The sequence below is a fragment of the Myotis davidii genome, unplaced genomic scaffold (assembly GCF_000327345.1).
Source record: "Myotis davidii unplaced genomic scaffold, ASM32734v1 scaffold654, whole genome shotgun sequence".
Classification (NCBI taxonomy): Eukaryota; Metazoa; Chordata; class Mammalia; order Chiroptera; family Vespertilionidae; genus Myotis; species Myotis davidii.
In genome coordinates, this window is record NW_006285795.1 from 1174325 (window position 1) to 1186797 (window position 12473).

Genomic DNA, 12473 nt, shown 5'->3' on the forward strand with positions numbered 1-12473 from the left:
GGGGGCCCCAGGAATTGTCCTAACGAGAGGTACCTTCCCACCCTCGGGCCCGCCGGCGACGCCTGGGATGCCTCCTGCGGGTAGTTTGGGTTTGAGCGGACCTGTCCCCCGGGAGGGGCGCGGATGGAGGGAGGTTTCCCCGAGCGTCTCATCGGAATCCCGCAGACAGCGCCGCGGGTCCCCTGGGACCCGGGGTTGACTCTGCGCCTTCATTCGTCCGGGGAGCCACTCTTTTCTCTGCTCAGCAGGTGGTATCTGCAGGCGGTTGGGACGTGGCGGAGGGTGTAGGTTCCTATCAGAACTTCAACAAGTGCTTGTTGAGGAAGCGGTGTCTGGAATGAACCTGACTCCGGACCCAGCCGAGGGCTGGCAGAGAAGGGATGCGCTGGGGGTGCGGAGCGCGGGGGTCAGTCCTGTTCTCCCCTGCCCGCTGCAGGTCGCTGCTGTCTTGCCCTTGGGGGTAGGATGTGGTGAGAGAATGGGGCTGCTCCCTCCCGGGGGTCACCATGGCCAGAGAAGACTCCGTCAGGTGCCTGCGCTGTCTGCTCTACGCCCTCAACCTGCTCTTTTGGGTAAGTCAGTGCCAGGGCACCGCCAGGTGGGGACGGCTGGACGGGGTTTCCTGCCCACGGCCGCCACAGAATGCGCCCAAGGGCATGGCGACGACGCATGAATTCATTTCATGGGATCACACCCTCCGTTTTGCAGAGAAGTACATTTTGACCTTAAAATGTCTTTGATCTAGCTCAAGTTCCATTTCAAAAAAGAAATCCACCCCTGGATACTCCGTGGCAGTAAAATTAGACGTGAAGTTAATCTGGGGATATAAATAAATGCACGTGCCTGTGCTTGTAGATAAGAAAATTAGGACCTGCTACTTAGGGAACTGCTTGTTTTCAGGAATTTCAGATAACTGTGCAAGCCGTGAATTGTTTCCCTATGTCATCCTAGCCTAAAAGCCTGGTTGTGGCTAGCCAGTCTTACTTACGTTCTAAAGACTTGGCGGATTTTTCCAGAAGATTCCAATCAGTATGAAAAGGTGGTTTTTCATGTAAGGGTTCCTAAATTGGGGGAGTTTAAAGGACTTTTGTGTATCCTTTTGGAAAATCCCATACCCATTTAATAAAATAAAATACACTAACTGTAACCAGCTCATGGAAATCTTTATGCCTCACGAGCTAATGACTTTTTTATGCTTTCCACTCAGAAACAAATTTTCATTGGTGTTACTCATATTCACATTATTATTTATAAAACTTTTGAGGAGAATATAAAAATTAAAACTTTGTTGTTTTAGGAAACGATCATGCTTAAGCAGGTACGTTTTTGGACAATTTTGTATTCTATGAATAACATATTCAAAAGGTTCCGTTGGAAACTGTCATGTGTAACTTATTTATTTGGCTGACTGGCTGTCACTGACCAGCCTTTCTTCATAGAGCTATTACATGTGGTCTCTAGAGCATGACCTTTTTGTTGAACTATTCCTATGGATGGCTCTATTTTAAGGTGACAAATCAAGCCTTACTTCAGTGAGTAATCTGAAGGATAGCTAAACTGATAACTTTTCCCCCTCCACATGAAAATTAAAGCATTGAGTAGTTAAACTCACCACGTGAAACTGTACGATTCCTACTTAATCTTATTGCGGGTTTTCATTCTAAAAATGTATAATTTTAAGTGGCTCATTAAATTACCATTGTCTTTAAAATGTTAATCATTACACCCCCATTTGCTAGCTTTTCACTTTTCTCCTTTGTACTCGTTAATAACAGAATCATCACACTGTAATATCTAAAAAGGTATTTATGGGTGACCAGGTTGAACTTCCTCACTTTGTGGATGAGAAAACTTAAGTGGAGGTTATTAACTAGCCAAAGGTCAAATAGCCCAAAGATGACAGTGCCAGGAGCAGGACTCAGCTTTCTTTCCTCTACGCCAAGCATGTCAAACATAATTATTAATAACGAACGACAACGTTCGCTAATGACTGGTTACTATAATGGTGTTGCATTCATCTCCCTTACGCACCTACGCGCAGGCGCACCATTTCTCTACACTAATACTAGCAGCGAATATTTTAGCAGCCGATTGCCACGTCATTAGTCTTGTACTGACTTGTTTGTTGTGCGCAACAAGAAATATTTCGCTTTCGGAGAACAAGTTTTTTTTGCGGCCCACATAAACTTAAACCTTGTTTATTTGACCTGTGTTAGCCTTTGAGTTTGACGTGCTTACCTTTACATGGATGAGTATGAGTTCTGAACCTTGGAATTAGTAGGGGGTTTTGGTGTTGTTGTTGAACAAAGAATAAATTCTTTGGAAATTTTCTCCATAATTTGTATTACCTGGGGGAAAAGCCCAAATCATTTAACAAAAATATGGCTCTTTTGAGTAATGAAGTTTGCTTGAAAATATCTGTTCCTTAAACTCCTATAGAGCTCCTTGTGTCCCCAAAGCAGGGGTTCTCAAACTTTTTAAACAGGGGGCCAGTTCACTGTCCCTCAGACCATTGGAGGGCCAGACTATAGTTTAAAAACAAACTATGAACAAATTCCTATGCACACTGCACATATCTTATTTGGAAGTAAAAAAACAAAACAAAATGGGAACAAATACAGTATTTGTATTTGCATGTGGCTCGCGGGCCGTAGTTTGAGGACCCCGCCCCAAATAATGTGAAATGTTGTCTTTGTTTTTATTCTATACTTCAGCTTTCTCACTTTGTGTGTGTTTTTATTATTGAGATTGCTTCCTCCTTTCTCCAGCCCTCCTTGTCTCTCAAAAATCACTTTCCTCCACCAAAATAATCCATGCAAACTGTCTAGTGTGGGTCCTTCTGTTTTTCTTTATTTCATACAATGATATATTTACTCATACCTGTCTATGTATTCCCATTCATGAACATTCAGATGTACATTCACGATATTTTATTAAATTGTTCTTTTTTTCTTTTGGGTTAGAATTGCTGTCAGGATATGTAAGAACAGCAGCAAAAGAGCTAATCCTATATAATAAAAGGCTAATATGCAAATCAACCGAACAGCTGAATGACCGGTAGCTATGATGTGCACTGACCACCAGGAGGCAGACGCTTAATGCAGAAGCTGCCCCCTGGTGGTCAGTGTGCTCCCATAGGGGGGAACGCTGCTCAACCAGAAGCCAGGCTCTCAGTTGGCAAGCACAGCTTCTCCCGCCTCCGCAGCAGTGCTAAGGATGTTCGACTGACGGCTTATAGAGCTGGCCTAAGATCTCAGTTGGACATCCCCCAAGGGCTCCCAGACTGTGAGAGGGCACAGGCCGGGCTGAGAACCGCCCCCCCCCCCCCCCCCCCCCCCCACTGCAGTGGGCAGTAAGGAGCAAGGGGTCCCGGACTGCGAGAGGACACAGACCAGGCCCCGCCCCCGCCGCCCAAGTGCACAAATTTCATGCACCAGGCCTCTAGTATCAGTATAAGTTCTTATGTTTGCTAGGCACATTTATGCCTCAATTTCCTAGTCTGAAATAGGAATGATAGTTTCTGTTTTTTAGAGTTATTGTGAGGATTAGAGTTACTATATGTTAAGTGCTTGAACAGTGATGCTTAAGTACTATCTCTATCTCTGTAGCAGTAGTAGTACTTGCAGTTGTTACTACTGGCACTACTACAATACTGATCTCCTGTAAGTAGATTACCAGGAAGTGGGTTGCTGAGTCAAAGGAATCTTATAGTAGTAATGGTGGTAATTGTAATTGTGATTAACACTGCTGCTAGTGTTAGCACTATGGCACTCCTTAGATGTAGCAATCCTGTCCTGGGAACCCAGCCCTTAGGAATAAGAGCACTATTACACCCCATTATGTGAATGAAGATATTTGTTGCCATCTTGTTGGTTATGGTATATATATATTTTATATATATATATTATATAGTCCGCAGGCCGATGCTCTATCCACTGAGCCAAACCGGTCAGGGCTGATTATGGTACTTTTTAATTTTTGCCATTCTGAAAAGTTTAAAGCAGTGATGATCAACCTTTTTCATCTCATGGCACGCATAAACTAATTATTAAAATCCTGCAACACAACAAAAACTATGATATATTTTTTGCCTATCTGACAAAACATAGGTATAGTTTTGATTCATTCACACCGATGGCTATTGTGTTGGCTGTTGTCATTTTTAAATTTGACAATCTAAGGGTAAAGACGTCAGTGTCCTTGAATAAATAGTAAGGCATTGCATGCTTTAAAAATTCTTGCAGCACATGGGTTGAAAATCACTGGTTTAAAGTTTTATCTCACTGTTACTTTACTTTTTACTTCCTCCACCATCAGTGAGCAGAGCATCAATTTACATATACATATATATTTATATATATTACTTCATTTCATAATTAATATTAAATATTTTATATTTAAATTTCAGTTTGCGCTATTTTTCATTTCATTTATGTTATCTGTTGCTGCATTAAAAACAAAATTTTCTGTGTTTTTAATAGAATTTTTCTCTAGAATTGTATGCATTCTTTCATGTTCTGTTCTTTTAAAGCACTTGCCTTTTTTGTGTTGGTTAAAGATTTCTTTTTACATACTCATTTTAAGATTGCTGTATACAATTAAAAATAACTATGGGAGTTTTGTTGGAATTGTATGAAATGTATCGGCCAGCTTTGGGGAAATTGCCCTTATTCTCTCAATGTTAAATTTGTGTCTGCTGATCCTTGTTTTCCTATCGCTACTGAAACAGAAGCAAGCAGTTTTCTGCCTTGGGCTGGGCACACACCTGGCCATCCTTACACTACTCTCTCCTCTCATTCTCATCACAGCTGGGGAAGGTAGTTTTTTGTTTTTGTTTTTTTTTGCTAGGGGAAGTTACTCAGAGAAGTTCTGTAACTTGCTAGTAGATAACAGAACAGGGATGCAGAGTTCCAATTTTTTTCTCTCCAAGTGCCAGGGGAGTTGTACTTCTGGACACAGTGGGGAATTTATTTGCAGCAAAGAAGTAAACAGCCTTAGTTGGAAAGGATTAGCTGTCCACTGCTCAGTCCAAGTCCTCTACGCGCGCGGACAATCACCTGGGCCTCATGTGTGTTAAAGCAGATTCTGGTTCAGTGTGTGTGGAGTTAGGCCTGAGGGTCTGCGTTTCTAAAAAGCTCCTTTGTGATGCGGAGGCTGCTGGTGTGAGGGCCACATTTTGAGGAGCGAGGCTTTTGTCTTTGCTTTTGGTTCTCATTGGAATTGGAAGCAGAACAAACCAGTGCAGCTTATGCATCCCACTTCTTAAACCAGACTTCACATCCTGAGTATGGATTGGACAATGGTTCTTTCCCCTTCATCAAGAGCTATAGTCTTTTGCTCTCAATTGGCCTTTTAAATGGACTTTTTCCAGCCTGTATCTTCTATACTGGTACCCTCCCCGCTTCTCTACCCCACAAGGATTTTAGAGAGAGAGGAAAAAAAAGGAATCTTAATTGGGAAAACACTGGGAACCTATATACAATTTTGTTTTGCTGTTCTCATAGTTGAAAATCACACTGAGTGAAATTTTTTTTTTTAGTAAAAAAAGGTACATCTTAAGTATTTAATTTTTGGAGGCGTGAGGCATAGGCAAGTCTAAGAGGAAATAGTCCCCAGCACATTTCGGACTGAAAATGCACTGCGTTCACATTGCTGTGCGTCCAGGCACCTTGCTTTGCCCTCTGTGGAGCGGCTTTCCCTCCTTACACAGAAGCATGGTCCCCCCACAGCTGCACAGGGTTTGGCAGACACATACTGGGCCTTGTAGGTTTGTCAGGAGTGTGTAGTGGGTTTGTAATGGGACAGGGTGCACGGGGGGAAACCACCCCTAAAATCTCTTTTGAGACCATGATTCACAGTCTGGCCAAGATGAAGCAAGGAGCTGGATTTTCTTCACTTTACATTTATCCTATTTTTACTATTTAGATGGCGTATGATTGAAGTAAATGAAAACTTTTCTCCATTTTAAAGACAACTTCTGTGGACTTATGATCTGAGTGCCAATGATAATTTTCTGCTATTACAAATATGGACAAATATGGCTCTCTTTGAAAGTTCCTGAAATTGGTGAACATGGAACATTCCTCAAATATGTTTATTATTTTCTAAAAGTATAATCGTATTTGTAGTTTTTAAAAAATTTTTAATTGATTTCAGAGAGGAAGGGAGAGAGAGAGATGGAAGCATCAATAATGATCGAGAATTATTGATCAGCTGCCTCCTGCATGCCTCCTACTGGGGATTAAGCCCTCAGCCTGGGCATGTGCCCCTGACCAGAATCAAACCTGGGACCCTTCAGTCCACAGGCCAACACTCTATCCACTGAGCCAAACCAGTAGTTTTAAGCTCCTATTTCTCGTTAGTAGGTAAGAGCCATTGTTTAATAGCAATGGCTCTTACACTTCCTTGATGAAAAGAAACATATAAAAGAGAGCCCAGAAAGTAGACAGGGCATCTAGTTCATGCTTTTTTGTCTTATAGATATTCTTTTTTTTAAAAATATATATTTTATTGATTTCAGAGAAGAAGGGAGGAGAGAGAGATAGAAACACCAATGATGAGAGAAAATCATTGATTGGCTACCTCCTGCATGCCCCACACTGGGGATCGAGCCTGCAACTTGGGCATGTGCTCTGACTGGGAATCTAACCGTGACCTCCTGATTCATAGGTCGACACTTAACCACTGAGCTATGCTGGCCTTGCTAGTTCACATTTTTGGAATATATGAAACAGGTGAAACAAACAAAATGATGTTCTGTCCCACCTTCTTATGCCCCTCATAACCCCTCCCCCGTCTGTAGTGAGCCTTGGGTGTTTGAGCTATGCATACCCTAAAGGGGTTCTTGGTGAGTGGACATTTGCATCCCCACAGCACTTATATGTAGTCACATTCAAGTACTGCTTGCTAAATGAATGCCCCCAACTTTACTCTATGACAGGCTTTCAGTTTCCTTTAACTCTTCCTAAAGAGTAGTGGAGAGCCCTCAAACAAATATTAGCGCTTTATAAAAATAGACTTTAAATAAACTTTAGTCTCAGGGGCAAACCTGATTATATATATATATACTAGAGGCCTGGTGCACAAAAATTCATGCACTCGGGTGGGGGTGGTCCTTCAGCCCGGCCTGTGGCCACTCGCAGTCTGGGAGCCCTCAGGGGATGTCCGACAGCCACAATCTGGCCTCCCTCTGTGGGAGGCAACTGGAAGGGCAGATCAGGGGATGGAACTGGCCAGTGAACAGCCAGCCCCGTCCCCCGCTGCTGCAGCCACTGCCGCCGCCGCCACCACCACCACCAGTATGTATTATATATATTTTATAGTGTGCTCAGCAGGGCAGTGATGGGCAAACTGAATGCTTCTTAAGGAATGTCTTTTGAGGAGAAGGGCAGGGAGGATTCTTTGGAGCACAGACTGGGGTGGTAGCCCCTCACTCATTTGCTTCCTCTGACAATAATCACAAGCTGGGCCATTGGGGAAGTGAAGGTGGAGTTTACTCTCATTGGTCTGCACAGGAACTGCGGTGCAGAATGAGGCATCTGACCCTTCTGGTACCTGCAGTCTCTATAGGGTGATCATGTAACTTGTCCTGGGAACCAGGGAAGGGAAGGGGATGTCACTACTCATAATTACGACAGGACAACAGAGCCTTACAGCCTGGCCAGAGTAGGCCCTACGGTCTCCCCATCTACAGGGCAGCGTGATGATCTATAAAAATTATTAGTCAAAGCAGCTCCAGGGTGCTATTGATTTGTTCAGCTCCCATTAATAGATGTCGACGCTCAAATCATACCCGCAAGTAATCTCCGGAATTCATTTCGGATATAATTTACAGGGCCTTTTCCCCCACAGCATTCTCAGATGGTGTCACCTCTTTGCTCTCTTTCTGCTGCTCATCCCTTGGTGGAAGGGAAACTGGTTAGGTACCGACTGACCAAAAGGCAGAGGGAGGCAGGCAAGAAACAAGACACATTCCCGGGAAGTATTGGCATTGGGCTGCCAGCCCCCAAATCATCAAGAACTGACTTACCTCTACATTTCAATAAATACCTATTTGAGTTCTTTTTTTTTTTTTAATAAAAAAGGAAGTTTAAAAGCCTCTAGTCCATCTTCTCCATTTTTAAGACGAGCAAGCAGCAGTTCAGAGCGTTTGTGTCGCTTCTCCAAGCTCTCTGCAGACAGAGCTGTAACTAGTCCCCATCGCTTTTGCATTCTGCTCCTTTCTAACGATCTGACAGAAAAGGAAAAGTTCAAGAAAGTGGTTTCAGACACCCATCAGCCTGGAACAGAAATGATCGGTGTCACTGTCACCTTATACGAGACTATATGTATTTTTTATGGCAGACAGTGGGAGGATTTAAAAATCTGTTTTTTGACTGTGATCTTACTATTTGGTGGAAACTATAGATATACGTTTCATGATAAATCTAGGGAATATGAATACACATAAAATTCTGATTCAGAAAACAACTTGATGCAGTACTTGTTTTTACATAATTAGATTCAAACAGAACCAGAATATATCTCCTACATGGGAAATTTCATACTTATAAATATTTATTGAGAGCTAGCATTTTCTAAATGTTTTGCAAGACAGACTGTGGCAAGTGTCCTGCCAAGGAGTATATTAAATATAGCTCTTTAAAGTAATATTTGTATTATTTGCTAAGTATTCCTTTGAGCCGAAACCGGTTTGGCTCAGTGGATAGAGCGTCAGCCTGCGGACTGAAAGGTCCCGGGTTCGATTCCGGTCAAGGCATGTACCTGGGTTGTGGGCACATCCCCAGTAGGAGATGTGCAGGAGGCAGCTAATCGATGTTTCTCTCTCATCGATATTTCTAACTATCTCTCTCTCTTCCTCTCTGTAAAAAATCAATTATATATATGTATATATAATATTCCTTTGAACTACAAATAATATTTTGCAATATGGGAGCAAATGCAGGGAGCTATAAGTCTAGTTACATAGGGTAACTACAGTGTTTCTAGTAATTTAATCATCTTGAAACAGTTTAAGAATTATTTTAGTTTAATTTGGAAAACTAGTAGGAAGTACTATGATTAGTAAGGAATCCGGAATTAGCTGCATAATTTGTTTTTCTGGTTTTAACACATCAGGATTACTTGTCAAGGTGAATGTGTCTCATTATAACTTAGCTTGCTATGGCTTGCACTATCTTTGTTGTTACTGTTATTATTTTCTCAACCCTAGTGGATAAAATCACTCTTTGAGGATGAAACTGCTCTTAGACATTTAATGTGGATGGAAATAATGTCACCATAAAAAGCAATTTATTCTCAGAGTTGCTTGTTTACAATAAAATAAGGCTTTGGGTTGATGTCATTTATGCTGATTAATGTTCTGTGCACAGCTACAGTGCTTGGGCAATTGCTGTGAGAAATACAGTGGGGCCAAGTAGGACACAAGGTTTGTAGTTTAAAGGACACTTGAGAACACTAAAGCCAGCTTCTGACCTGATATGTAAATCTTCGATCTTAGAATTCAGCAAGCATCTCTCTACTGGAAAACCTCCAGTGATAGGAAGCTTCATTTTGCTTAAAGTGTCTCCTAATTTCGCTAAAATTCCCTGAGAGCTTGTTTAGCAGTTGAAATCATCTCCCTTTACTTTTTTCTCATTTACTCATCTAATATGAATTAGGCCGCACTACGGGGCCGGGCACTCTTGCTATGTGATGGAGCTGTCACTAGTGGTCTGTGTCCTCTAGGGGTGTCAGGTGGGTAAAGATAGGAAGCTAGATAGCTGCTCTGGGAAGTCTGAACTAGCACCCTGACCGGGGAGGAGGGAGTTGGGAGAACGTCTTCACACTCTAGCTGATATTTCAGCTGGTCTTTCAGGCTGGAAAGGCTGGGGCAGGATAGCATTGCCGGCAGAGAAAACTGGGCAAAGACATGGAGTCTTTGGAGACGTGCATGGTGCATCTTACACATGTGCGAGCAGTTTTTTTTTTTGGTCATCTGTGTGCAGAATGTGTGTGGGTAGGAGCTAGCAGGAAACAGGTTCAAGAGATAAGGCAAAGGGTGACTGAAGCTTCAACTTTATTCTCTAGGAGAGCATTGGGGGAAGTAGGAATGAGAGTTGGGGAGGAGCCACAAGGGGCAGCTATTAGGGCTTTAAAGCAGCAGAACTTGATCTCTGTTTTATAAAGCTAATGGAAGGGTGAATTTGAGGTGCAATCTGTGAGCTGTAGAGCTCTCTTGGAAGGTGATGGTAATTGCCTGGCAAGGGATTGAGGGCCTGAACTGGGCAGAAGTGGCAGGAAAGAGGGAGGGATTCACCAGAGGCGTCCCAGGAACAATCGGTAGGATTTGCAGGTAATTAGTCATAGGACTGAGGAAGATGGAGAGGTTCAGGCTGCCTGCCCAGCTGTCAGTTTATGCGATTGAAGCATTGATTATACCATTCACTGAGGTAGGAAAAATGGTGGGAGGTGCATGTAGGTTTTCAGAGAAACGGAAATTAGTTCCGTTTTAGAGATGTCAAAAGTGAGAAAGGCCATGGGAGTCCTATAGGTAGCTATGCCACCCTGCTTCTGCCCTTACCCACTTGGTAGACTTTCAAATATATGATGATTTCATTTCTGGATTGATTTTGCAGTTGATTTGTCTCTTAAGCTGACTGAGAAAGACTCCGAGAAAGCCCTGAGGTCAAAAGTGACTTGAGATAGATTAAATGACAACCCAAAGTTCTATAGCGAAAAGGAGAAGAGCTGGAATTCAAACCATGGTGTTTGTTTGTTTGTTTGTTTTAGATAATGGCTTCTCATTGTCCTTATGGTCAGGTTCATACCCTTAAAATGACTTCTGTGATCTGACCCTGATCTCTGCCTGGCTTTCTGTTCTTACCAGGTGCCAATTTCCCTTCCTTGAACATATCATGATGCCTTCTACCCTGGGACCTTTCTGTTCTTTTTGACTGGGTTGCTCTTTTTAGCCTTCCTCTCCCTAATGAACTTGATAATTATCCTCAGACCTCAGGTCTCTTAGACAAGTCCCTTTGACCCCTGGGAATAGGCCAGAAACCCCAAAAGGAGTTCTTATAGCAACTTGTATCATGCCTCCCCGGTACTTATCACAGTTTGCAGTTATGCATTTATATCTCTGGTAAGTTCATTGATATATGTGTGTCCTCTTCACCTAGCAAATTTCACCATAGAATAGAGTTGGTGTCTGTTATTTTGCCCGTCAGCATATCTCCACCACATCACACAGTACCTGGCAAAGAGCAGCTGATCAACATATACTTTTCTAGATGGAAGAATGACTCCAAATCCATGGTCTTAACCATTCTGTCCAAATATTTTGGGATATTCCATTTATAATAAATACACTTTTTTGTTATAAATAGAAGACCTGTATAATAACAACCACTGATCATATATTATACAAAATGAAGACGCTGATAATTTTTTGACACCTTAGGGCTGCAATACTGAAAATTTGGCCTGAACTAGCCTATAAAAAATTAGAGGGGAGGGAAACCAAGGCCAGAATAATAAAGAGAGGAGAATTACTGATAACTATAAGAGCATATGAGGAAATTAAATAAAATAGCACATTATAGAATTTTTTGTTGCCATGAAACTTACAAGGTGTTTAAAGGCCCACAGATATAGCCAGGTGGAGAGAGAACGCATAGCCTCAGAGGGAATTAGGTAGTCCACAGTCCTCAGTTAGCCCTGTGTGTTTCAAGAGGCTGTATTATTGTTTAGCGATGGTAAGGCCAACACGTCAGGAGATGACTGGCATTGAAAAGACAGTTCATTATACTCACAGATCCCAAGAGAGTACATGTCTCATCATGGTGGGCTGAGATGGGGAAGCACGGGGACCCACCACAAGGCAGAGAGGTGGTGGGATCAGGACAGTACTTCTATTTTGGCTTCTTTGAGAAGGACCAGGCAAGGCAGGGTAAGCAGGTTTCGCATTGGCCACTTGGAATAATTTCTGCGTTTTGGAAGTAGGGACTGCCTCTAGTCGTCTGGCACTGGATCTTGCAGTGGTTAGGGCAGGTGTAGAGTAGCCCAGACCGAGGGAGCTCAGTAAGGGAAGGGGCTTTGGATTGGTTAGTTTGTATTTCAAAATGCAAAGCTTGTTCCAGGAGGACTCCTCCCTGAGGCGGTGGACAGCAGGTGGCCGAGACACGCTAACTCAGGCATATTATCAGTTTCTCAGACTAAGGCATGTCCAGCATAAGCATGCAGAACAGATGTCAAAGCATCAAGTTGACAGAAGCTAGGAGCATGGTTAATACACTGTGGCTGATTCACTGAGTAGCCATTATTAGGTTTGCAATCTGTTCTTCATTCCCAACAGAAACGAGGACAGTACTTACTGGCCAAATTCTCCTTTGAACTGGTGTCCCAAGGCTCCTAACCTGTGTTGGGCCATAGGCCCCTGAGCCCCTATTCACCGATGAATATAGTTCAGACATTTGAACTGAGCCTGGCCATTG

General features: G+C 42.8%; 1 protein-coding gene across 2 annotated transcripts in view; it reads left to right on the forward strand.

Moving 5' to 3' along the window:
- Positions 1-14: 14 nt before the first annotated feature.
- The window catches only part of TSPAN12 (tetraspanin 12), a 16711-nt gene continuing 4252 nt past the window's right edge, over positions 15-12473 (forward strand). Inside the window, exons 1-2 of one of the 2 annotated variants that reach the window (XM_006756833.2) lie at positions 15-248; positions 437-572. In XM_006756833.2, the coding sequence (XP_006756896.1) occupies positions 507-572 (66 nt within the window). In that variant the 5' untranslated portion in view covers positions 15-248; positions 437-506. Of the gene's footprint in view, positions 249-271; positions 573-12473 lie in introns of those variants that run through there. The other variant, XM_006756832.2, reaches the window with a different exon arrangement.